This window comes from Vulpes lagopus, chromosome 14 (genome assembly GCF_018345385.1).
Source record: "Vulpes lagopus strain Blue_001 chromosome 14, ASM1834538v1, whole genome shotgun sequence".
Classification (NCBI taxonomy): Eukaryota; Metazoa; Chordata; class Mammalia; order Carnivora; family Canidae; genus Vulpes; species Vulpes lagopus.
This window is the reverse complement of record NC_054837.1, coordinates 35,339,495-35,365,337: the sequence shown is the minus strand read 5'-3', so window position 1 is coordinate 35,365,337 and position 25,843 is coordinate 35,339,495. Positions and strand designations below refer to the sequence as shown.

The window sequence follows — 25,843 nt, the reverse complement described above, 5'->3', positions numbered from 1 at the left end:
GGGAAGGGGGATCCCGTGACAGGGGCAGAGAGGAGCCCTTCCCCTCCGAGGACCAGCCTCTCCCCGTGGTCTGGGTGAGCTGACCCAGCGTGAGGCCGCAAGGGCCAGGAGCTGACCCGGCCAGTGAGAGACCAAGGTGATGGGGCCACCACAATGAGCGAGGCCAGATGGGCACATGACCCAAACGGGCCAATCACAGCCCCCCCCCCAACCAGTGTCCACAGAGCCACGTGAGCAGACCTAGCCAATGACAGAGCAGGGTGCTCTGGCCACCGTGATTTGGGGAGCCAGGATGGGCACAGGATCCAAGTGGGACAATCACAGCTCTCCCTGAGTTTCCACGCCCATGTTCGGGCACGAGGCTGTTGTCCTTTTGGAACCTGAGGCACCCAAACGGCCGGGTCCTGAGCCCCCGGAGCCGCCAGGTCTCCGCAGAGAGCCCTGCTCGGAAAGGGGCCAACACGGAGGAGCGCATGGGCAGGGGGTGCAGCGAGCAGGTCAGAAACACTTCTCCCACCCCCGTCCCAGTCCAGGGTTCAGCCATGGCCTGCAGCCCTCCCGGCCCCCTACCCTCGGCCGAAGCACACGGTGGGCAGCAGCGCTCAGGCGCTGAAGGCACAGGTCCTTGGCTGCCGACGCGGTCCCCAGGCCACTGCCTGTCAGCCCGCTGAACCTCCTCCCCGCCGTGACCCACTGTGACCCCGCTGTGTGACCCCGAGACACTCACGTGGTCTTGGCGGGCAGGATGTTGTCCAGGTAATCATGCATCCTGTGGTAGAGAAGGCCCACGATGGTGACCCAGGCTAGGGAAGAAAAGGGGCCGAACACCTGTCAGCCTCCAGCGAACCGCCCCAGCCAAGCCCACTGGCCCCACCCCTCATACTCCAACCAGGGGGCTCCTGGGGGCAGTGAGGGCTTCTCTGTGAGCCTGAGCAGCTCTGTGACCCGGCAGCTCTGGACGCAGCCGTGGCAGTGACCACCCGCACCTCCCCTGAACTGACTCCAGACACGCAGATGCTGCGGCTCCTGGGAGAGCCTGCCTCGCCCGGAATGCTACAGGTTCTCAAGGCAAGAGGCCCCGCAATCTGCCACCCAGCGCCAGTGTCCAGCCTTGTCCTCTGGGTGAGCATGTCCCCTCTGCTGTTGTCATGTGAGCATTTGCAGCCCCGTAAACACCTGAGCGAGGCAGCGGGTGCGGGATTTACAAGTGGTGGTGACCACACAGGTGTCCTTCCTGTCTTTCCACTATATCCCACCTCTGCTATCTGATGGCTTTGAAACAGGAATCATGTTCTGTGCTGTGTCCCCACTAGCTTAGCAGAGGACGCTTGGGGAAGGAGGGGGTGAACTGGCTTCTGGAGTTCGGCGGGGATATTCGTGAACACGTTAGAATTTCAGGAATGTACTTAGCATCATATCACTCTCACAGTGTGCCAGGTAGTTGGGCTTTGCTCACTCAATTCCCGAAACAATATCATGAGTCCAGTACTAACATTATCCCTGTTTTATAGATGAGGAGACTGTAACATAGGCAGGTTCAGTAACAACAAGCAACTGGCTGAACCAAGAATTACAGCCACCAGTTGGTCCTTGTGACCAATAAGTTCTGCTGCCACCCTGCTAAGTGTGAAAAACCATGGATTTCTAGATCATGCAGCCGAGCTGAGTGGTACGAGGTGACCAAAGATCATGTGTGCAGCTGGCAGACTTTAGCATCTTCTCCAGACACCCCCCGTTCTGGGGTTCCCCCCATGTGTCAGGAGTGTCATTTGACATCTCCAGGCACTTTTCACACAGGTGACAACTCCTTGCTGGCGAGGAGAAACCGTGACCCTACACCACCCAGGCTGCCCTTGGTACCCAGTCTCTAAGGCAGAACTCTGGGAATCACACATCATCTGGCCAGATTGTCAGGAGCTGAGAATCAAAGACTCTCCTCAGGCTGCCTGAGGGACAAGCCTGTGGACGCATTCACTTTTCAAGGGACCAGAGGGGACTGTCACCACAGCAGAAATGGCCACGGCTGCCTGAGCCCCCTGAGATGTAAGTAGAACCTGGACCCCTGGACAGACAAACCCCTCACCTAGCCTGAGGCCACCCTGCACGGGGTGGGTAAGGTGGCCACATCTCTTCACATTTTGCTGACGCATCACTGTGCAAATCTGGGAGGACACAGGTGTCCTTCACAGTGAACCAGAATCACCCAGAGAGCCTGTCCAAATGCACATTCCCAGCCTTCCCAGTTCCAGTTCACCAGGCTGGGGTACACTTGGAATCAGCATTTTGAGTGAGATCTCAGGCGCTTCCCAGGACACCCTGAGAAATGTTGGCCCAGAGCCACTCCTGCAGGAACAGGCGAGCAGGCTCCAGGGTAGTCCTCCACCAGATAACAGCTGACAGCATATCCACAAGGGCCACACCTGAGACAGCTGAGTCCCGGGGGTCCTGGGGTAGCTCAGCAGCAGCACTCACCTTGGCTGCGGAAAGCGTCATGGGGAACCTTGATGTAGCTCTGCCCCTGGGCTGGGAAGCGGTAGTGGGAGGAATTTATGGTCTCGGGTAGGAGTTTGGCCACAGAAAACTCTGAGAACAAGCCAAAGACAAGAAGCCAGTCAGTAAGCTCCACAGCGCAGGAAATTAGGCTGTAAAACCCCATCTGCTTCTGCTTTTGTTAACAGAACAAGCTCCCCTGGGCAGTGTAATTACCTCTAGACAATGACAACCTAAGAAAAAATAAGAGTCCAGGGAAGTCATTTCCACTGTATGGCTGACACAACCATCAGACCCACACGCTGGAGGGGCTTGTGGCCTGAGGCGACCCCTCCTTCCCTCCGGCAGCCCATCAGCTCTCAGGGCTTCCTCCTGACACACAGGAGGAAGAAGTTGCTGGAGATGCTGACCTTCCAGCCACCAGTGTCATGTACAGATTGACTGTCTCAGCCGACAAGTGTTCACTAAAACTAACCTACATTCGGCCTGTGTCCCAGAGTTTGGTTCTTGTGCTGGAGTATTAGCAGTGCAACGCTCCTGAGATAAGGCTTTTCAAATGGAGGGGCCATGTGTGGGACTACACACCAATTACCTCGGAAAAACAGGTTTAGACCAAGCCTCCAGCCGGCCCTCGGAAACCTGACTCTGCACCTTTTATTCTACAGGCACCCAAAGGAGCTGCTGCTTTTTGACTCTTGTTCTAAGCAGAAGAACTGTCACATGAGCTCATTCTGGCTCCCAAGTCACAATCAAATGCTTCTGTGACTTTGCGTCCACATCACAGCTGAGCACCTGTGCCCCAATCTCACTGCCCCTCCAAAGTGTAATTTTGCGTAAGGGCAACATAGTTTAGGAAAGCAGAGAGGTCTGAGCTGATGGTGTGTTTACTGCTACGTGTGTGTGCACCTGTGTGAGTGCACACCTGCACGTGTTTGCACCTTTGTGCAAGTGTGTGGGCACCTGTGTGTGTGTGTGTATACTGTGCGTGCGCACGTGCAAGTGTATGTGTGCATCCATGCAGATGTGCACGTGCAGGCGTGTGTAGGTGAGCACGGGGCCGTCAGAGCAAACCTCACAGGCCAGCTGCCTTCCTGAATCCCCAGCCCCTGCACCAAAGGCCCCATCCCACACCCAGCTGACAACTACCTGCCATGGAAGAGGAGCCTATGATGGTGACCTGGGGCTCGTTGGTGACCAGGCTGGAAGAGATGTGGCCCATGACAGTGTCAACAGTCTCTATCAAGCCCACCACCATAGCATTGTCCTGGAAACAACACAACACAAGGAAACTGAGAAAACGGAACCTGCACAGTGACCATTCTGAAGCCTACCCTCCAAACACATGCAGCCTGGCCCTGACACCACCAGCACCCTCCAAAGGAAGAATGGCCTGTGTCTGTGGTGGCCTAGGCAGGCCGCCTGTCCCCTCAATGAGCAGATGAGCAGGAGCAGGGGAGAGCCCACAGCACTACCCTTCTCACAGGCAAAGAAGTGGCCAGTGAGGTCACCCACCCAGCTGACCTGGTAGACAGCAGACATCCCAGTCACCTGGCCATCAGCCACAAGGCTTCTATGCTTAGACACAGGTCACAGAGAACTGGTGCTAGCTACCCTCTGGACTCACCTCAGCAAAGCTCTGCCCCCTTCCGTTTCAGGAGGAGAGGGCTGATTGCCCCCCAAATGCCCTCCAGAACAAGGACACCAGAAGCTTCATCCTATTCTCCATGCAGGGGAGGGATGCTTTGGAGGTGCCAGCGCCCCAAATCCTCTCTGGCCTCTTCAAACCCCTGGTGCATCCCTTCCCTCCAAGGGCCATCTTCACTCATTCTGAGTCCCCAACACAGAGAGGATCTCAGGGGTCCCTCCTGGTCATTCCATATCTCAGCAGACAGCTCAGATCCAGCTGACGGGCCCTCATCAGGCACACCACTACAGGGACAGGACCTTTCAGTGCCCCGGGTGTGCGGTGGCTGTGCCTCTCTGCCATCATGCCCTTTGCCTCCTTCCTGCCTTTCTGAAAAGCATCTGTCTGCTAAGGATCCTTAGCGCTCTCTCACAGATGCACACTCCATGAGAATTTAATGAGCTGGGAATAGAACATTGAGGCCAATTTTAGACATTTTCTCTGAGGCCTGTGGCCTGATTTCAATCAGTAGAGCATGGTTAAACACATAGAAATCTGTGTCTCTCTGTAGTTCTGTGGGCAGTAGCTGATTGATACCTTCTCGTGAATGCACATTAGAGCCTTCCTAAGTCTGAATAGTTTCATGATTATTCATATTTTGTGGCAGAACATTAAGAAAAAATTACTTTATAATGATGCTGATAAAATAGGTCTGCTCAGGTCCTCCACTGGCCATTTTTTGGGGGTTCCCCATGCTGCAGTTCTGTACACAGAGTCCCTCTAGAAGCCATGGACTCTGGAAGGTTGTGCATTTAAAAAAAAAAGAATTTGTTTCTAGGTAATACTAGATCAACTGTAAATTCAAATCCCTTGTTTTCCTCCCTTTGCTAGTGTTAACTCCATCTCATTCCATTTGAAACTGTTTAAATAAAAAGTTCATTAAATGTAAATCATACAGCAATCTCATTAATAACATTTCTGCCTCAAACTGGCAAATATTTTTTAAACCTTATACGGTTTCAGGAGAAGGAGCACTTTAATATTACACTGGTGTGGTTGCAACTCTGCTAAGCAAGGCAGTTGAGAGTCCTCCCCACTGCTTGACTTTGGAAGTCATGTTAAGACCACAGCATCAGAAAATGGACAGAGCCAGGACCCCAAAGTCACTGGACTGAGAGGCTCCTCGGACCCACTCCAGACTTTGCATGAGTGAGAACTAAGTTTCAACTGTGCTATGCCACTGAGATGCAGGGGTCTATTTGTTACTGCAGCATAGCCTAGCCTAGCCTGACTGATCTCCCTACTGTCAGTGGAGACTGTCCTGCAGAGTCAAAGACAACCAGGTTAAATCAGACATACAGTGTATTTGTAGACTATGTGGGCAGGTAAGTGAAATAAAAGCAGAACAGGAAGGGGTGTGCTCAGGGTCGTGGTCCACCTTAGGACTTCAGGTATCTGTTCTTTTATACATTTTTTTACTATCTACAGTTTCTACCTTCACAACATATTAACTTGTTTTATTCATTAAATAGTAGGATCAATTAAGTTATTTTTAAAAAGAAAAAATTCTATTCTCCTTTCTAATTCTTTGGAGTTCAGGGGAAAAAAGAAGCTTTTTTGGTTTTTACATTTATAACCATGAAATACATATTGTCACAGGTTCTACTTTTTTCACTTAATCTAGTGATCTTTAAACATAAAACATGTTTTTTTTTATTACTACTCAAGAACAATGTGATGGTAAAACATATTTTAATAAAATGATAAACAGAGGTCAACCAAGTACACACTTCAGGAAGAAATGCAACCATTTCCTTGCTTGGTGTTGAGGAGAATAATGTATCACTGACACATTCTTGAGCCATACAGAAGACATGGTACTTCACATCAGTAGTATCTGGTCAAAATGTGCTCTAATATTTCAAATTACAAAACTAAAAGATGCATCATTTCTCTTCAAGATGTGAATTGGGCCATATTTACACCAGTTCTAGGAAGTCACAGTGGTTCCCAAAGTGCATACGTTTTGAAGATCAAAATGTTCTTTTTTCTTACCTCTGATACATCAATCCAACTGGGCAGTTGAAGAACCTCTTCCATGGCTTTTAAGAAAGCCTAAAGGCAGACAAAATGACACTTCTTAGCATGTATCCTTAATCCTCAAAATCTCAAGAACTTTGATTACTCCATGTCTATTAAGCAATGGCTGGCTTGGATTTTACATATAGTAATAAACAAAAATAGCTGATATCAGCATATTGGGTTATATTTTACAAGGTCCTTCAGAGCTACTATCTTATTTGTTCCCTGTGACAACCCATTCATCAGTGATAAGCATTCAGCTTAGTCATGGAGATGCCCTACACACAGTGCCTAGGAGATAGAAGCAGCCCTCAGTAAATGACGGTTGAATGAATAAATGAATGAATGAACGGATGAACAAATCATGGCCCACTGAATATGCTTTCCTTGGGGAGAGAAGCCAAGCTGACATAAAACCACGTGTGTTCATTGGAAATTACCTCTCCATAGAGAAGTTACTTGGGGACCTTTGGTCAAATCACCTTAAAATCATATTTGGTTTGGTTCACCATTTAAAGTTGGAATATTTAAATGAAAATGTTAATTTCCTGCTTCTTTTGAGAAAAGCAGAAGCTTTGACCACCCCTAATCCACAGTCCCACATGGCCACCATTGGCAAAAGTGAAGCAGCAGCTTAATCAAACGTGTTCCTCAGTGTACCCTAGTCCTCGCCACTCCCTACTGCCTGACACCTAGTCTAGTCCCTCATTTACATCACTCATATCAGCCTTTAACTGTTTGTCTTCTATTGTAGACACAGAATTAAACTTAGAGCCTGAACTAAATCTCCCACATTTCCACCAAACTGCCATTTCCAGATAAATCACATTCTTCCTCACTTTTAGACACTAAATATTTAGAGAATACATCATCAAAACCCCTCGCTCCTTTATTATCTTTGATAAATACTTATTAAGACCCTGAAGGACAAAGCCTTAAGAACTAAGGATGAACAAAATATTGGACTTGAGGTCTAGTGGGGAAAATTTATAATCTAGTGCAGGAGTCAGCACTTCCTTAAAGAAAGATCACCTAGTATTTAGGCTTTAAGGCCATACAGTTCTGTCAGAAACACTCAACTCTGTCACGTTAATAAAAATGCAGCCACAGACACATAACTAAATGAGCGTGTTCCAATAAAACTTTCTACAAAAAAAGGCAACACAGATTCGGCCTAATGGCTATAAACTGCTGACTTGTACTTTAGAGCAGCTTGGCAACATAAAAATATAACGTGAGCCACATTTCAACTTTTAAACTTCCTAGAGGCCATATTTTATCTAGTTTTTTTGAGAGAAAGCACAAGTTTGCACAGGAGCTGCGAGGAGCAGGGGGAGGCCGGAGAGGGAGCAGAATCCGGATCTCAGGATCCTGAGATCATGCCCTGAGCCAAAACCAGGAGTCAGGGTTTAACCAACTGAGCCATCCAGGCACCCCTCTAACAGCCATACTTCTAAAAGAGAGGGAAAAAAAAAAGGTGAAACTAATTTTCATTAGTTTTTACAAAGTAATTTTTACTTAGTCCAATATATCTAAAATAGCACTTGAACGTGCTAATATAAAAATTATCAATTCAATATTCTACATTCTTTTCTCTGTCCTCAGTGTTAGAAATCTGGTGTGTATTTTTTTTAAGCACTTCTCAATCTGAATTAACCACAGCTCAAGCCCTCCCCAGCTAGATGTGGCTAACGGCCCCCGCATCAACTGGCACGGGAAAGGACTTCTCACCATTTTCCTGCCCGATTGCTAGCGCTGAGGAGCCAGGGGACTTCATGGAAAGTTAGATATTACTTCTCATGGAGTCAGAGACGGGCAGGATTTGGGGCAAATCTGCAGGATTCCTCTGCATGACACCCAGAGTCAGATCTCTCCACTGAGGTCCACATTAGAAGTCCCAAACCGAGGGCCCAGAGGCTGAATGTGCCTCATAAATCTGCACATAAAATCCAGGTACGGGGCCTCCCTTGCACAAGCAGAAGGGGCAGCCCCGCAGGTCAGACTCCCGGGGCTCGGAGCAGCGAGCCGCCCCCCTACAGGTGGGCCGAGGTCCCTGCTCCCCGCTCCGGCTTGCGGCCCCTGAGCACATGGACCCCAGACAAGGCCAGGTGGCCCAGGGAGAGGACACCTTGAGCCTCAAGAGAGTTTCCCGCGCCAACCTGCATCCAACAGGCATCCCCTCCAGGCTGCAGAGAGGCCCACGCGGCCGACCCTCCGCACCTTTGAAGCCAGAAGTGCTCCCCGCCCCCCACCGCAGCCTCGGCCCCGCCCACACTCCTTGTGATTGGCTGAGCCACCGAGCCCCGCCCACTCCCCTGGGGCCGGCGGTCATGTGACCGAGCTCCGCCCAATGAGCTGCGACGCGAGGTCTGCACAGGGACCGTGGGAAAGATTCTCCTTCCCGGTGAGAGGTGAGGATGCTGTGGCCTCCGTGGACTCCGTCACGCACCGGCTGCGGGGCCCGGGGGCGGGTTGTCCCCGCCGTTGGGTAACACGGAACTGTGCTGCGGCCGCAGGCCCCACTGTGCGGGAAGACCAGGTACCCGAACCGAGTGAAGCAGGCCGGGGACCTGCCTGCACGTACTCAGGGCTGGTGCAGGTTGTGGGCAGCCGGAGCCGCTCTCGCTGGGGGGCTGAGGGTGGGGGGGGAGGGGGAGGGGAGGTAGGGGGCGGCGGGGGCGTGGGGAAGCAGGCCCAGCGCCATGCCTCAGACTCGGCAGGCCGCGTGCACCCGGCTCGCCCCAGGGGTGGAGGGGGCGCCTGGGAGGCTGGCTCTTGCTTCTCCCCGCGGGGGCAGGAAAGCCAACGATGCCCTCTCTCCGCCTGGGGGGGGGGCACCCCGAGCGTCTTTTCAAGTGCTCCTCGGACCTGCCATCAGCCAGCAAGCCTGGAGGCATGAAGGAGCCTCCCAGAGCGCCCGCCACACGCCACCGCTCTCTGCAGGCGCACGAGCGCAGTCTCCTGTTGTCTCCCCGTATTGCCGCAGAACAGAGTGACCAAGGACACAGGGCACAGGGCAAGGAACCGCTCGGGGAGATACAGCCCTGCACCCTGCCCCCCCCCCCCCGCACCCATCGTGGGACACTTTCCAGGGAAAACCCACCCGGACATGCCTTCCCTCTCCACTTCAGCCGAGAGCCCCGGTGCTGAGATGGAAGTTAAGGCCACAGGAGCCTTATTACCACCTCTACCTCGACCCAGGAAGTATTTGGAGCAGAGTGGAAAGCAACCGCACCTTGATGCCGTGCCATAAATGGCCAGTTCACAAAGTGCTCTAGGTAACTTTGGCAATTCCCACCGGCCTCCAAGTCACGATACTGTGGGTCACAGTGTGTGCAGACTGCAGCCTAGGGCCCCCCAGCAACATCTACCCAAGACCCAATCCCACCCTTTACCAGGTGCCAAGGTAGCCAGCAGAGTTTAGAACCAGAGATGCACGTCCAGATGGCCTTTGGCCAGGTAGATGCCGAGGTGGGAACATGACACGAAGGGCTAAGGCAGGGCTAAAGAGGCCCCAGCCAGCTGGGTGAGCTGGCTGGAGAGGCCACCCTATCCAGTTATGCATGAAAGTCTAAAATGCAGACTTTTATGTAAAAGCTCCTAACTTTTCTGTAACTCTGTGCAGATTAAACAAAACACGCCTGTGGGCCAGGATCTGGCACTTTGTCATCCCTGATCAGCTAAGCACAGAAATGACTAGCTTTACCTTGGTGAGGTTCAGTGCCATTTCCTGTGACAGAGGCTTATCAGGTAATTTGTGAGACATGTTTTGCAGATAACTCAGTACAATTCCTGGACTCTGGAAGTTTTTTCTTTTCTCTGTCAAGTTGGTTATGATAGGATGGTAGGCATTGGTGGGCATCTGAAAGAAATGAGAGGCGTGAGTTCCGGCTAGGGACGAAAGCCAAGAAATCCCCTGGAAGTTCAGTGTGTCCTTTTGGTCTCGTGTCTCTTAAAGCCTATGACAATGGCAGTTGCACCTACTGCATATCGGGAGGCACTTTTGTGACACTGTCACATACTAACCTTTCATCCTCCGGACAACCTCAAGAAATATGTGACCACTTGAGAGATAAAACCAAGCACAGAAAGGCTTACCCAGAAATAAATGTGGAATTGGGGTTTGGACCCACATAGATGGTGTAAGAGTCTGTGCCCTCACTATTCCCATAGATTTCCCAAGTGAGGTGTAGTGGTGTGATTACAAATAATGGCAGAGTCCATTTCTGTATGGACTGATCTTTCCTCAAACATTGGGAGAAGGGGCAGAAAGAAAACAAGCGTCAACACAGGTCCTGCCTGCCCAGAGATACTCTCAGCATTTGTGTCCTGGACAGTCTGCTTTACTTCCTTTTGACCCCTGAGGCCACAGACCACAAGAGCAGAGGGTTTTCCCTTCAGTCAGCCTGGGCATCCAGAATTCATGCCAAAGTTAGCTTCTCTTCCAGGGATGATTTCTTCCCAGACGCTAGACTGCCTACTGAAATTCAGTCCTGGCATAGAGGCTAAGCAGAAATTCTTCAACAAGGGGAGAGGGGGCCGAAATCAAAGCGCATGCTCACCATGGTGTTGGCTGGGGGTGTCATGAAGAAGCTTTGCGGTGTTGAAGACAACAAAGCATGCTTTCCTGGAAAAAAAATCAGTAACGCTTAATTAAGGACTGAAACATGGTCAGTCTTTCACCCTGAGGAAGACCTGTCTTTGTTCAAAATTCTTCAGCTTCAGACACATCCAAGAGAGCCTGAGAATGTTTTGAGTAGGAATGGTGCTGGAAAGATAAAGGGCTAGTAAATTAGCTTCATAGACAAGATTGTATGGATTTCCCAGGTCACATTACTTTCCTATTTATGTTTCAAATTGCTTTTGAACACCCTTCATGCAAGTCATCATTTAAACGATGATTTTATACAAGCATTTACTGATTTCAAATAAACCAAAAGAGAACCAAAAGAAACAGCCTTCAACCACGTCTGGACTAGTTGAAGATGGAATAGAGAGGGCCGTTAATCTCTGGGCTGGGACAAACAATCCGTCAGTCAAGCCTTCTTCCCAGACAGGTGAAACAAGACAAAGTGGTGGGGGGACTCTCCTCCTGAGCCCCTTCAACCCTGAGGATTCTAGTTCTTTCTACTCCATTTGGTTAGTCATAAATAATTACAAATAATGAAGACATCAGCACCAAAAGCCATATTTGCTCTGCTCCACCTGTTTTCCACTGATGATTTCTAATTTAGCATTTTCTGGTAAGAAAACAGACTAACTAGATACTCTACCTCATTTGTGGAATATCCCTCAAGGTTGCTTGGGGTGACTTAAGGAAATGACCTCATCACCCCTAGCTAGCTCCAGTAGTAACCGGCCCCCTGGGTTGGGGAGGGGCCAGGTAGCTGGGAGACAGACACAGAAGGGGAGACACTGCCTGAACAACAAGAGCCCCAAACATTCCGTTCCCCAAGTCAGAGCGATATTCATTCCTCAGGTGCCAAGGAGTGACAGAGGAGTCACACTGAATTCACGTATAACTCACATGAGTCCACAAAATAAAGTGCAGGACAGTGAGGATCAGCCCAGCCATCCTGCCCACCCTCAACTGAGGACCGTGTGAGGCTGAGAGAAGAAGGGAGAATCTTCTGTGTCCTCTGGCAGTCTCAGGTCCCAAAGGGCTCTTATTTTGTCGGCCTCTGGTTGTGTGGATGTGTTTCTAGTGTCCAAAGATGCATACCTGAAAATCACAAGACTAGATGCAGCCTTCTACTTCCTCTGGTCCTTTGTGTGGCAAAGCCTCTGTGTGAATTAGAAAAGGTCACCCCATCTGGCCTGTTCTGGCTAATAAATTAGAAGAGGATGCCCCCTCTGGGCAAGTCACACAGAGAAATGCCTGCTTTGAGCACATGTTTTGTGTGCAGACAGGGCTTTATGCAAAGAACAAGTTCTGCTTCCTGCGGACCAGCCCCAGCAGGGCCCTGGCCTGGGGTAAGACATGCTGGATCTCAGCACAGATGTCTATCTGCCCGCTGCTGACCTGAACCTGTGGCTCTGACAGACTGACCCACATGAGCAGCCCACATGGGGACTCCAGGTCATTTTCTATATATGTGCTTTATGTCATGTGACCTGTCTTCAGAACTGAGTCCCCAAGCACTATGGGGTCTGATGGGTCTAGTTCTGGTTCAACAAAGATGCATGCAAATGCTCCCTGGGACACACAGATGTTAATGCAAACACCTTTCCTAAATACCTCCCCCCCCAAAAAAAACAAACAAACAGACACCACCTTCAGAAGGCACAGAGGGCGAGGTGACCTGAAAGCACTATGTCAGGTGTGGGGCTGACGCTCCTCATCCCTGAGCCCTGGGATGTCCTGGGGACAAGGATTTGTTGGGATAGCTGCAAGAACCAGAAACAGCAACACCTCTTTCCAGTGTTAATAAAATGGCAAAGTATCAGGAAGGCAGGATTTTTTTTTTTTGAGGCTTTCAATAATACATGTACAGATGACATCTTGGTCTCAAAATGACAAAGTTCTGAATCTTAGGCTATAAAATGCAGGAGATTGACATCCTTTTTTATTGTACAGGACCTATATATTGTCCTTATGTCACTTGTGTGAAAGGAATGAATTCCACTTTCTCAGTGAAAAATGGGTGTCAAAGGCTGCAATGGACAGAGACTTCCTGCAAGCACAGTGACTGTGCCCTGCTTCCAAGACCAGCAGCCACAGTCATCTTTGGGGAGGCTGACCACACTGCCATGTCAAGTGGACTATGATGCAGACTTAAGGCAATCAGCATATTCTCCACCCTCAGCCACAGTACTTGGTTTCTGGGAAACACCAGATCAATCTGATGAAATGAGAGTCATGGCCAGCCCTGCTGCAGGAGATGACAGAAAAAGGAAGCCCTTCGTCTTCGGCAGAGGATGGGATGGAGCCCTGGAGGGAATGGCAGCCATGCTGACACCACAAGAAGGAAGCAGAGAACACAGAAATTCCTAATGATATGTGAAAACCTAGAGCAAACGGGTCTGGAAGCAGATTTTCTCTTCTTGTTTCCATTGTGTGAGATTTTTTAATTTTGGCATAAGTCACATTAGTTGTGTTTTCTGTCATGTAACCACAGGCCCCTAACAGCTAAGGGATTTACTGTCAGAAGTTGAGGGGAGGCAAGCCTTTCAGCTCCTGGTCCTGGCATGCCCTGCTGCTCTGGTGTCCACGCAGTGGCCAGCTGACAAATGTTTATGAGTGACTGTTGTTTTCTGGCAGATTATTTCTTGTTGAAATAAAGATTCAGTACATTCATATGTTGGCAGAATGATAATGGAGTGAAGGGAAAGTATTAATCTTAAAAACAGTGAAAATGTTGCAAAAACCTGCCCCATGGCATTCTGCTGATGCCTTACACCTGTCACATGATATCTCCGTAGCCCCCAGCTCTCTGGGACATAGGTACTACTATTTCCATCATTTCAAAAAAAAAAAAAAAAGAGTGCTGTGACTTGGAAAGATTAAGACACAAAAAGTCACATATTACATGATTCCAGGTATATGGAAGACCCAAACGACAGAAGTCTGTAGACACAGAAAGTGGATTGGGGTGGCCAAAGGCTGGGAGGGGAACACAAGGAGCAGTAGCTGGTGGGTGCTGGGTTTCTTTCAGGGTTCTGAGACTGTTTTAAAACCAGAGAGGATGGCTGCACAATGTAGTGAACATAGTACCACAGGACTGTATACCTTCAAATGGTTGAATTTATGTTACATGAATTTTACCTCAACAAAAGTAATTTCCCAAGTCCCACAGGTCATCAATGGCTGAGTGAAGATTTGAACCCAGGCTTCCTGTCCCTCAGGCACTATTTCTGAACAACCACTCTGTACTGAGCAAGAAGGGGGCATCCTTGGGGGTCCCTGAGCACCCACCAGAGTCTGGCATACAGAAGGCACCTGATAAACATTTGTTGATCAAATGCATTAATGGGTCTGGAATATCTATCCCCAAAGCTGTCTGTAATCATCCATCATGTACACCTTGAAAACCCGTGGTGACCAGCAGGATATTCATCTCAGTGTCTCCTCTAAGTTGCCAGTTACTCCATCTTAGGGAACAGGTGTTCTAGAGAAATGACTGTATTTATGAGGTTCATCAGGATTCCTCGCAGCCTGCAGCACAGACGGCCACCTCAGGAGAGTGGAAAGTGAGAAATGCTAGTAAGGGAGGTGGACAGAAGGAGCCTTGCCCTTCCAGAGATGGGCAGAGCTGGCCTGAGCCCTCCCCACCATGCCCACTGACCAATGGCAGCTGTGAAGTACATCGCGATCTCGTCCGGGGTCAGGACCCGCTCCCAAATGATGAACTCATCAAAAGCTCCATCTTCATAATGCTTGGTCTCATCCTGCTCAGACCCTATCACGAGGTTGACGCTGGGCTCCCCGTAGGCATGAGATACTTTGCCACTTGGGTCAGAGGTGCTCAGGGTCCCATTGACGTAGACTTTCAAACCCTCCTTGGATTTCCATGTAAACAGGACATGAGTCCAGTAGGGACCTAGAGAGAGCAAAGGTCACTGTTCTGCTGATGTGAGAAGAGCTCCCCATGCATGTGTCTCCCAGTTGTTAAGCACATCCCTTTTGAGATGATTAGTCACTTTTAACCTTGGTGGTGAGTCATAATATGGATCACTTTCCTCAGTCTTTTGAAGCACAGGGAAGAAATTCCTGCCCCTAAAATCCCATAAGCAGTCCAAAGAGACCCTTTGCTATTTTAAATTGGATCCTTTGCTATTTAAAATTAAAACTAAATAATAGCTAGTGGTCATGACTTGTTCAAAAATTTTTTTTCGTCCTGCCTAGGCCATCATAGTGCAGGTCAATAAAATCTATGTGGCAATAAAATTTATCTAAGAGCCTGATTCAGCCCACAGAATTTGGTATCCACCTCTGCTCCAACATAGTACATGTGATACTAACCAACACGGTGGTACCATGGTAGGCAGGGCCACCCTCCTGGCTCATTCTCTCTGGCATGAGAACCACGGTCACCAATAAGAGGAATGTTTGTCAGACTTTGACAGAAGCTTGCCCCACAAAGGGCCTCACTTCATTTTGCAAGTGTTGTGTTAAGACATCTCATGGGCTTGCTTTTGAAAGGAACAAGGCAGCTCTTTAAAGGCATGTATCACTTCAAGCCAGGCATCATCTTAAATCACCCAGCAATTGAAACAACCACCTTTATTTCTAGAGATGGCAACTCCAAGGAGATTTTTCTCCAACCTAAGTCATCAGAATTATACTTTTGGTAAATTGTCCCCAAATCTGCCCTTATAATAATTACAGAAATCTGAGTAGACTCAGGTGCAATTAGCTGTTGGGACTGCATCAAAATAAAAGCTTCTGCACAGTGAAGGAAACAACAAAACCAAAGGGAAGCCTACAGAATGGAAGAAAATATTTGCAAATGACATATCTGATAAAGAGTTAGTATCCAAAATGTATAAAGAACTGATACAGGGATCCCTGGGTGGCGCAGCGGTTTGGCGCCTGCCTTTGACCCAGGGTGCGATCCTGGAGACCCGGGATCGAACCCCACGTCGGGCTCCCAGTGCATGGAGCCTGCTTCTCCCTCTGCCTGTGTCTCTGCCTCTCTCTCTCTGTGTGTGTGACTATCATAAAAATATATATATATATATATATATATATATATATATATATATATATATAAGAACTGATACAACTCAACACCCAAAACAAATAATCCAATTTTTAAAATGGGCAGAAGATATGAATAGACATTTCTCCATAGAAGAAGACATCCACATGGCCAAAAGACATAAAAAGATGCTCAACATCACTCATTATCAGGGAAATGCAATTCAAAACACAATGAGATATCACTTCACAGAATGTGTCAGAATGGCTAAAATAAAAAACATAAGAAACAACAGGTGTTGGCAAAGAGGTGGAGAAAAAAACCCCTTGTGCACTGTTGGTGGCAATGCAAACTGGTGAGGCACTGTAGAGGACAGTATAGAAGTTCCTCAAAAAGTTAAAAATAGAGCTACCCTATAATCTAGCAATTGCACTAGGAGGTATTTGCCCAAAGAATACAAAGATACAAATTCAAAGGGAGACATGCATCCCTATGTTTATAGCAGCATTATCTACAATAGCCAAATTATGGAAGTGGCCGAATGGATAAAGATGGCGGATATATATAATGGAGTATTACTCAGCCATAAAAAGGAATGAAATCTTACCATTTGCAATGACATGGATGGACCTACAGAGTATAATGCTAAATAAGTCAAGACAAATACCATATGATCTCACTCATGTAGAATTTAAGAAGCAAAACAGAAGGAGACAAACCAAGAAACAGATTCTTAACTATAGAGAACAAACTGGAAGTCAGAGAGAGGAAGGGGTTGGGGGCTGAGTGAAATAGGTGATGGGGATTAAAGAGTACTCTTATCATGATGAAAAATAAAATAATTTTTTAAGAAGATCAAGTTCTGTAAGTCAATCAATCACCCAGCAATTGCTCAGGATTGTGCAGCTCTCTAATTTTGAGTCCCTGGAGAGCGCTTGGGTCCTAAATGGGTCCAAAGTTTTATTGCCTTTGAGTTCAAAGCAAAAATAACAAATTTTTCAATGAACAAACAATGTATTTGCCAGGCAGAAATGTTTACAATTCTTAAATCACCCAGCAGTGATTTAAGATTTTCTTCTTCTGGGAAGAAAAACAGAGTTCAGTAGACTTTACCTTAAAATATGTTGAAGAAACCTACTAGGTTTCTACTAGTAGAAACCTACTAGGTGCCCCCATTCAGCATCAGCCCCAAGGAGCAGAGATAAGACTCTTACAGAAGAAGCAGACCTTGGGTAGAACATGATAAGCACCATGAACAAGATACAGGTAGTTCTGTATAGGGCAGGGGAGGCAGATTCCCCCTGGCCTGGGGTCAGAGAAAGCAAGTAGGCAAGATTGTCCCAGACCTGTTACGGAGGCAAGGTGGAGGTTCAAGCTTGGGGTGAGTGAGTAAGGCTCCTGGCTCACAGCACGGTACAGAGAGGGGTCTGACCCAGCCTGTTTGGCTCCAGAGTCATCCGTGTCTTAACAACTGAGACACACAGCCTCTTGAAATGGCCCAGAAAATGAATTGTCCTTAATATCTCGGGTACCATTTCCTACTGGAGGCCTTCCTTCTGTCCCCCTCCCCCTCCACGCATCCCTCCTAGCCTTCAGCCCAGACTGGACTCACCCTCAATGTCACCCCAATACTTCTCTTCCTTACCCAGTTTCCACTTGAGACCCTGTGCTCCTCCAGCTTCCTGCCCCAGGCCTCTGACCCCTGCCCTGTGGCAGGACCTGATCTCATGCCACAGAGAAAGCAGGAATCTCCAGACAGAGCCACATGGCCCTGCAACACCCACCTGCAAACTCCCCACTGTCTACACAGCTCCATGATGTTCCCCATTCGTCCCAGAGCATCACCACCCTCACCCCCACTTCCTTGCCTAGTCTTCAGCCTCTGTTCCAAAAGATTTTCATATCCTAAATATTGCCATATCTATACCATTTTAAAGTGGGGGGAGGAGGAGGAACAGGAGAAGAAGAAAGGCAGCAGGGGGAGAGGAGGGAGGGAAGACAGCCAGAGGGGAGGAGCCGGGAGAGGAGGGAGAGGTAGAAACAGTGTCCTGCACAACCTGGTCAAGTCCCATCAGCACTTCCCCTCTAGGACAGGGCAGCTGAGGCCCGCGCACAGCTGGGGTGGGAGGGAGTGCGGGCACCTGGCTGCCGGCTGCTGGGCCTCTCCAGCAGGTGTCCCCAGGCAGGCCCTTACCTGGCGGGCTGAAGGTGGCTTCCCACGTCATGGAGTTCTCCCGTGTATACAGCTCCACAGAGCCCTTGCCACCACTGGAGCAGACTTTGAAGCCATCAGAAACTACCTGTCCCCTGTAAGCAGAAGGGGTGGGCCTGGACTGCTCTCCTTGTGTCTTCCAGAAGAAAGAAAACGTGACTCCTGAAGGAAGGGAAGGCACAGGGTCAGGACTGACAGACCACAGAGGGGAACCCGCCCTCAGAAGCAGGTCCTTGTCTCGGCTCCTAACATCCATTTGAGAAGCCATCTTTTTCTCACTCTAGAGATGATGCATGTTCCAATCAGGCAATATTTATCAAAGCTCAGTAAGTACTGGACACTTTCCCAGGAGTGCTGAGTGAATCATCTTCAGTATCGTAAACCCTGGTTAACATCCCCATTGTGCAAATGCAGGCGCTGGGGCCAGCTTGCCCAAGGTCAGCAAGCCAGCATCGAAGCAGGATCCAAGAGGAAGTCTTGTGGCCCCAGAGCCCACAGATCTCAACAACCTGCACCCTTCTGTCCTTACCCCTCCTTTCTATCCAGAAGCATCCATATGGTCTGTCCCTCTAAAACCTTTCCTGCCAGTACATTTTACAAAGAAAGGGACCAGCTCAAGCATACTGGCTTATAAGCCACATCTTTAAAAAACTTCCTGCATCATGAGCTTCCTCCAATGTCCATAAATAGACTTTTCACACCGCCGTGCTGTATGTCTACACAGTGTTACATTCTAAATCAGGGTCACACAGCTTCCTTCCACTCTTCATTCTCCAGACAGAACTGGAAGCTAAAACTAAAACCTTCTGGCATATGTTTGGACTCTGTGCCTTTAGGATGTGTTCCTAGTGGGGAATTCCCAGTCCAAAGGGAAGCCCACTTTTAAAGGTTTTGGCATTTACAAATAGTTCCAACAGAGGAACAGGGGGAGTCCGCGGAGGCCCTTTGAAGACACCCTGCATCCTACCACGTGAACTAAGTGCTCTTCACTCAGATGTGACTATGAACAAGCTGGCTCCATGGTCACTGCATCTTACCTGAGGGTAAGTCCAGTTCTTGGTGGTGGAGACCCTGTTCCACAGTCACCCTGCAGGCCTGGAGGCCAGGCTCCTGGGTGAGGGACATATGGGCGGAGCTGGCCAGAGGCTCAGCTGCATTTCAGGTTGCCTGCCACTGTTTAGAGTTCTGAATCTGAGCCTCTGTCCTGCTTGTCTGACCCCAGTGACATTAACCCTTTCCTTGCATGAGTAACTCTGCGTGTAGATGTGTGTGCCTGTGTGCCAGAGAGCACACACACATGCGAGTGCTGAGCCAGCAACCTGCGTGGACTTCGGGTGGGAGCCAGAAATAATCCCAGCTGCCCTGACCCTCCCAGTCTGGCCCTGGGCAGGAGAGAGGAAAGAGCCTGAGACTCCTGACTCATTGGGGGTGGGGGTGGCTTTCATATACAAATGGCACCTAACTTCGACTTTGGGCCTTGTCTTCAGATGAGATTACAGACACAGCCTGAGAGAGTCATTAAATTAGCAGACATTGGCCATCAAATATAAACAGGACAGTGTCCTGTCCAACCACCTTTCCTGTAACGCCTTATGGGCTGACACATACATTATAAGCTGTTCAAATGTCTTGTGATCATCAGGTTGCATTATACTTTGGTGGGCTTGGAGGTCTAATCTGCTAATGAGAAGCATGTAGAACAGAATAATTTTATAACCTGGTTTGGAATTTCTCCATTTTTTTTAATATAAGAGGAATCTCATAATAAGGGCAGGGGCCTGGCCCTTTCCTTACCTCTGAGAAGCTGGAATAGAACTCCAAGTCATAGGGGTGAGTACTTAGGGCCACTGAGGAAAGCAGACAGCCCCCCGAGTGCCCTGAAGGGCAGAACCCTGGATGGAAGACTGCTCAGAGGCAGTGGGCCGGTCCCAGGACCCTTCCTGGAGCCTGCTCCCTGCGCGCCCTTGAAGCAGAGCCCAGCACAAAGTCCTGCCATGCTTCCCTGCTCTCAGAAACAACCCATTTCACCAGGAATCAAACACATGCATTGTGAAATTTTTGTTATGAAATGAATTCCCAGAGGATTCACAGAAGTTAATTTTTTCCAAACACTGTGCTGCATTTAGAAATTCCTTTTATTCAATCCCATCTTGGCCAAATGTCTGTCCAGGAAGAGAAACAAAAATAAGGCAGTCGGTTTGGCATTAGGTAAGGATAAGGCGAGCATTTCATTTTCATCCATGTAACCTGCATGAGAATCGCTCCCATCTGAGAAATATCCTTATCTTCTAACGTCAGTTCACATCTCCCCAGAGTCTTAGGGAGCCCTAACACCGGCGTCCCCAGGAGCGTGGCTCCAGGCACGCGGGTCATCAACCCAAGGAAGAAACAAGTTGAAGGGGTAAGAAGGAAGTGTGATCACTGACAAGTGATACCACACTTCTTTCTCCATATGAGCATTAAATCTGAATCTACCCAAAGAGAAAATGAGGATGCTGTCTTTCTCAGCAAGATCCAGAAAAAAGAAAGTATCATCCAGATGCCACAAGAAGAGACGGATACATTCAAGCACAGAAATACAAAATTCTGCAAGGCAAATAACTTACCATAACAAAGCCAAAGTACAAATGGTGATCCAGGAAGGAAAAACTACACGTGATACATTTAACAGATACATTTCCTTACTATGTGAAGACACTTCACAGAGAAAAATGTGATCACTAGCATTTAATGGGAATTTCCTAGGAGCAAGGAAGATGGTTCTAAGACGAGTCCGTGTATTAATTCTTAATCCTTCCAACAACCCTGTGAAGGAGATGTGCTCAGTGTCCCCATTTTACAGGCCGGAAAACAGGTAACACGTGCAAGGCCACACAGCTGGTAACAGGCAGGATTTGGACCTGTCAGGGTGACTCTGGACTCTGCACCTGTGATCACCTCTCTGTGCTGTTCTACTCTCCCCTCCCACAGAGAGGACATTGTGTGTTCAAGAGCAGCATCACTCAATTGCTGAACTAGACAAAAAAAAAAAAAAAACTCAGGAATTATGGGAAGAAGAAAAACGCACAACAAAGACCCAAGCCAAGTAAGGAAGTCTTGGTGAACACACTGTCCTCTCTGTGTGTCTGTGGTGGGTGCGGGTGAGGGAGGAGTCCTTCCAGGTAGAGGAGCAGCCCTTCCCATGCCTTGTGGCCAGCATGGCATCTATGCACCCTTCCCCAGGAACAGCACCTCTGTGCCGCAGGGAGAGCCATCCTGCCCACCCCCGTTTCCTCCAGTTGGGTGGGGCCAACCACACACACCCCAGGCCGACACCCCCCATCAGGGTCACACGCTGGGCCTGGATGGAACCTCTGGGCCTACAGTGCTCTCCCATCTGGAGAGCCCTGCTGACAAAGGTCAGAGCAAGGAGAGACGCATACTTCTGATGAGAGTATTTGAGCATCTGCGCCCAACTTGATGCAGACAGCCACGATGCCCCCCATCCCACCTGCTGTCGGGCCCCATGACCCCACCACTCTCCAGCAGAGCCAAGTTCCCCACTGCCTTGTGCCCAACTTGACCCAGAGGGGACACAGTAGTGACACTGGCCCAGCCCCAGCTATGGTGACTGTCTAGCAGCTTCAGCTCTCTGCCTCTTGGAGCTCTGAGCCGACATGGGAGAAGTCCAGGCCACACCGCTAAGGAAAGACACCACACATGCGAGTGCCAGAGTGAGAGGGAGGGAGCGATCCTAGGAATCCAGTCCAGGTGAGCCTTCAGGTGACCCCAGGCCTGGCCACTGTCTGACTGCAGCCGTTGGAGGCCCCCAATGGGAAGGGCCCGCTGAGTCCCTCCAGTCCGTGAAACTGAGAAAAGTGGCACCAGCAGTCTTTTGTATTGCAGGGCAATGGCTAACCAAACAGTCTCACCTGAAGCCATCCCTTCCATGAGCCAACAAATTCCCCCTTTTGTTTAAGCCTAATTGAGTTGAGTTTCTATTGCTTACCATGACTCTTAACTGACATTTCCATTCCTCACCCCACTGTCCCCCCAGAGGCCAGCACAAGGAGTGCACATGGCTCCCTCCTTCCTTCCTCCCCAGCACTTTGGGTAGAGGGTTTGGGGAGGATATAGCAGAGTGGCTGCTCCAGACCCTCCATCCTCTCCTGCTCACAAAGGTACTTTGTCAGAGGTGGTCCCGCCAGAGGTGGTCGTGGCCCACATGAGACCATGACAGAGGGGAACAGCCTGTCCATACCATCAGCCCTGGCAGCTACCTGGAAGCAAATCAGCACAAACAGCTACCCTGAGCCCAAAGGGCAGGCTCAAGAATGCTCTAGAGTGGGAAACTGAGGACATCCATGTCCAGTGCCACCCACTGTCACCCCAGTGCCAAGTTCTGGTCTGAGAGAAGCCCCATCTTGGTGCTGCAGCAGAAGACACTGACTGGCGGCCTCCAGAGCTTCTCACCTCCTGGAAGCTGGACCCCGGTGAGGGTCGTCTTCCATGGCCCTTCCTGGTATGCTCGCAGAGGGCATTAGTCCCACCTCCCCCAGTCCTGCCACTGGCAAAGGCCCACTTCCATCACCTTCCTGTTAGGGACAAGGCTTCAACCTATGAATACAGAGGAGACACATTCAGTCCATGGCAATACTCTCAGTGCTTCCTTCCACGGATATTTATTTGGTGGCTGATGACATCAGACACGGGGAGCAAGGATCTGCCTACAGAGGGCTAGACAGACCCACACGGTCCCGGGTTGCTGGCACTAAGTGCCGTGCAGGGCAGGGACAGACAGACAGACATGGAGTCTGTTCAGTGACACCTGGATCCAGTGGCCTGAAGACTAAGAGTTGCTTCCCCAAACGGGTGGCTTTGGAATTGAGCTCTGAAGGAATGGGCATTCTCCCACAAGGAAGGGAGCAAAATGCATGGAAGGAACCCGACTCACATAGGTTTTCTGGCCACATGTGGTGGGGGAGGGGAAAGAGAAGCAGAGAATTAGGTGCCAGGCGCAAGCACCAGGAGGGAATTGGGTCTGGTACCTGTGCCGAGGTTCAGAGGGAGACAGAAGGCTGCGTGCCTGCCCGGGTCTCCCAGGGCTGCTACGGCAAATCCCACCCCAGTGTACAGCCTTGTAACAACACTCATTGCTCTGGAGGCAAGATGTCTTATGGGGCTAACCTTGTGGTGTTGGCAGGGCCGCCTTCCCTCCGGAGGCCCCAGGGGAGAACGTGTTCCCTCCCTTTTCCGCTTCTGGAGGCGCTTGCATCCCTTGGCTCAGGTCCCTTGCTCCCCATTCAGAGCCACCTGCGAATGTCTGTCTTGGACTCTGCCCTCCTGCCGCTTCAGAGGCTACACCAGGGTCACACGCCATCCAGGACCCTCACAGTCCTCATTCGCCACACCAGCGAAATGGGCAGAGGGTATGCGGGAACTGTCTTGTGACTTTTTACAAAGCTGTTTATCCACAGCTATCTCTAAGTAGAAAGGTATTTAGAAAGAGGAAGGGACTTTGTGAGGTCAGGAAGGTCTTTAAGCAGCTCTGGCTGGTTCAGTTTGTCAGCACGCCCTAGGCAGGTGAGCTGCATGTTCTCCCGGTTTCAGGGTAAGAGAGGCCTCCCAGAACTGAGGCCCTGGTCACTTTTGTCACATGAATAGAGGATGTCAAGGGACCTCCCAACTACTGGGTTCTCGGTGGGTTTTCCTGAAACGTGGTTGTGCAGGAAAGGATCTGGTTGTGCAGGGTTCCCACAGCCTCTCCTCTCCTGGACGGGGCAACACCTGCCAGGTACTTCCACAGAGCACAGGCTGGGAGCAGAGTGAGTCTGACAAGTTTGGGCTTTCTGGCTCACCTGGGGAAAGCTCCCGACACCCAGTGATGGTTGACCCACAAGTTTGCCATCTCCCATCCCAAACCCTGATCTCTAAGACGCTAAAATGTAATCTTCATCCCACGTTTCAGCATAGGGCCCCTTAAAATGACATTGTTGGTAATTCCACACCCTAGGGTCTGGGACACTTGCTCCAAGAGAATTTTAGTACAGAAACATGCCTTGACACAACACAAATCACAGTGTAAGAAGCTGCGTCTTTCTCAAGTTTCTCTCTGCTCTTCTGCCAGCAACAAGGAGAGAATCCATCAGCGTGTAAAAAACAATCACTAATCCCCACATAGCAAAGAAATGGCACATGTCAAATGTGAAGCCCTTGATGGGCAGTGATATCCAAGTAGAACTCAGTAATGCAGGTGCCCACTGCCACTTACAGGAATTAGTACTGGTTTTCAATTCATGGGGGTGACATGGTTTCTTTTTTAATTAAATCCAAGCAGGTGAAATTTAAAGAAAAACACTAAGTATAATGATAGTTCAGGTGGTACATGTTTGTGGGTTAAAAATTATAAAAGTGGTTAAAAACTTAAGAATCATTGGTCCTAAAAGACATTCCATCATTACTGGAAATGTAGATAATTGCATCATTCAACCCAAGCCAGTTAAAGTCAATGACCCTGCCTTGGACTTGTTCTCTGGTGTAGACACCGTCACACCTCACTGCTACACTGACTCCACGGTTGGCACTGGGTAGGCTGAGTTAAAGAGATCGGTATGCCCCTCTTCTGCCCACATCAAAACTGTGGGGATAGAAGTATGTCTGGCTCTGCAAGCTTCCTTGGTACAATTTCCAAGTAATTCTCAATACTGTGGAGACCCATGTGCCTAAAAACATAAAGAGAACGGCTCGTAAGACTTGCTTATTGATCCCAAAACGCGTAGAACAACTGAGGAGGAAAGAGTACAGCCGTGTACGGTTGTCGGTAAATACAAGAGGTCTTTTTCCTAAGGTGGGAAGTTAACAGGTAGCGGCTCCGTGACCCAGAGTGCAGTGTCTTCCCTCACACCTGACTTTGACCCAGCACCTAGAGAACGTGAGGACAGTGAATATTCAACACGATATCCTAATGAGGTTTTATTTTTTTTTCTGGCTCCATAATTAGAAGATGAGAAGTAAGAGCCAAAGAAGGTGAGAGAGATGACACCACAAAGAGTAAAACAGAGAGAAGAGCTGAAGGTCATAGCGGTGAAGAATCTGGACCTCACATACTAGGTGACTGCGGAGGATTTCCATCCTCAGGGATATCTGAGATGGAGCAGAGTGAGAGACACAGCAGAGACACAGAAGGGGCACAGCAAGACAGTGGTCTCCTGGACTCCAGTGTGCATGACAGAGCCCATCCCGCCAGGAGAACTGCATCCATGAGCAAGAAAACCAGGTGGTTTCATAAAGGAAGCTCGGGCTGTGTGCTTTCCACGTGCACCCTGCTGCTTCACAGAGCAAGACGTTTCCATATCAAATACTCACTTCTGCCCAGGGGCCAAGAAAAGGCTCTCTCTAGCTTCTTCTTGACACACCTGGCACAGTGGGACTCTCTTCAGCTCCTCCATCTCTCCATCACTGCCACTTTCAGAGAGAGACGGCACAAGCCACAGTGCCATGTGCCACCTGCCCTTCAGTCTCAGCGCAGGAGGCAGCAGGAGCACTGGGGACCAAGAAGATCAAGAGAGTATGACCTATCTGAGGGACAACCCTCGACTCCAACCAACTGCTGCCAGGTACACAGGAGTGTTGTTGGATTTTCTGACTTTCTTTAAGAGAAGTCAAAAGTATAGATTTTTTAACTGAAATGTTCTCTTATATAGGGGTTAAATACAAAAAAAACACATTTAAAGCACTGTGGGAGGCTGTTTCTGCAAATTTACTGAGCTGGGATATTTGGCTAAAAACAGTTTAGGAAATTCGCTAATATATAAA

General features: G+C 49.3%; 1 protein-coding gene across 4 annotated transcripts in view; it reads right to left on the bottom strand.

Moving 5' to 3' along the window:
* ADGRD1 (adhesion G protein-coupled receptor D1) overlaps nt 1-25,843 on the bottom strand; it is a 128,068-nt gene that overhangs the window by 84,331 nt on the left and 17,894 nt on the right. For all 4 annotated transcript variants that reach the window (XR_005983805.1, XR_005983806.1, XM_041729308.1 and 1 more), the window contains 8 exons: nt 18,032-18,211; nt 14,482-14,736; nt 10,759-10,823; nt 9,903-10,058; nt 6,170-6,229; nt 3,637-3,754; nt 2,473-2,583; nt 728-803 (listed from right to left, as the gene is read on the bottom strand). Coding sequence is in view for 2 of the 4 variants with exons in the window: in XM_041729308.1 (XP_041585242.1) it covers nt 728-803; nt 2,473-2,583; nt 3,637-3,754; nt 6,170-6,229; nt 9,903-10,058; nt 10,759-10,823; nt 14,482-14,736; nt 18,032-18,211 (1,021 nt within the window). In the remaining 2 variants the exon portion in view is untranslated. The remainder of the gene's footprint in view (nt 1-727; nt 804-2,472; nt 2,584-3,636; nt 3,755-6,169; nt 6,230-9,902; nt 10,059-10,758; nt 10,824-14,481; nt 14,737-18,031; nt 18,212-25,843) is intronic.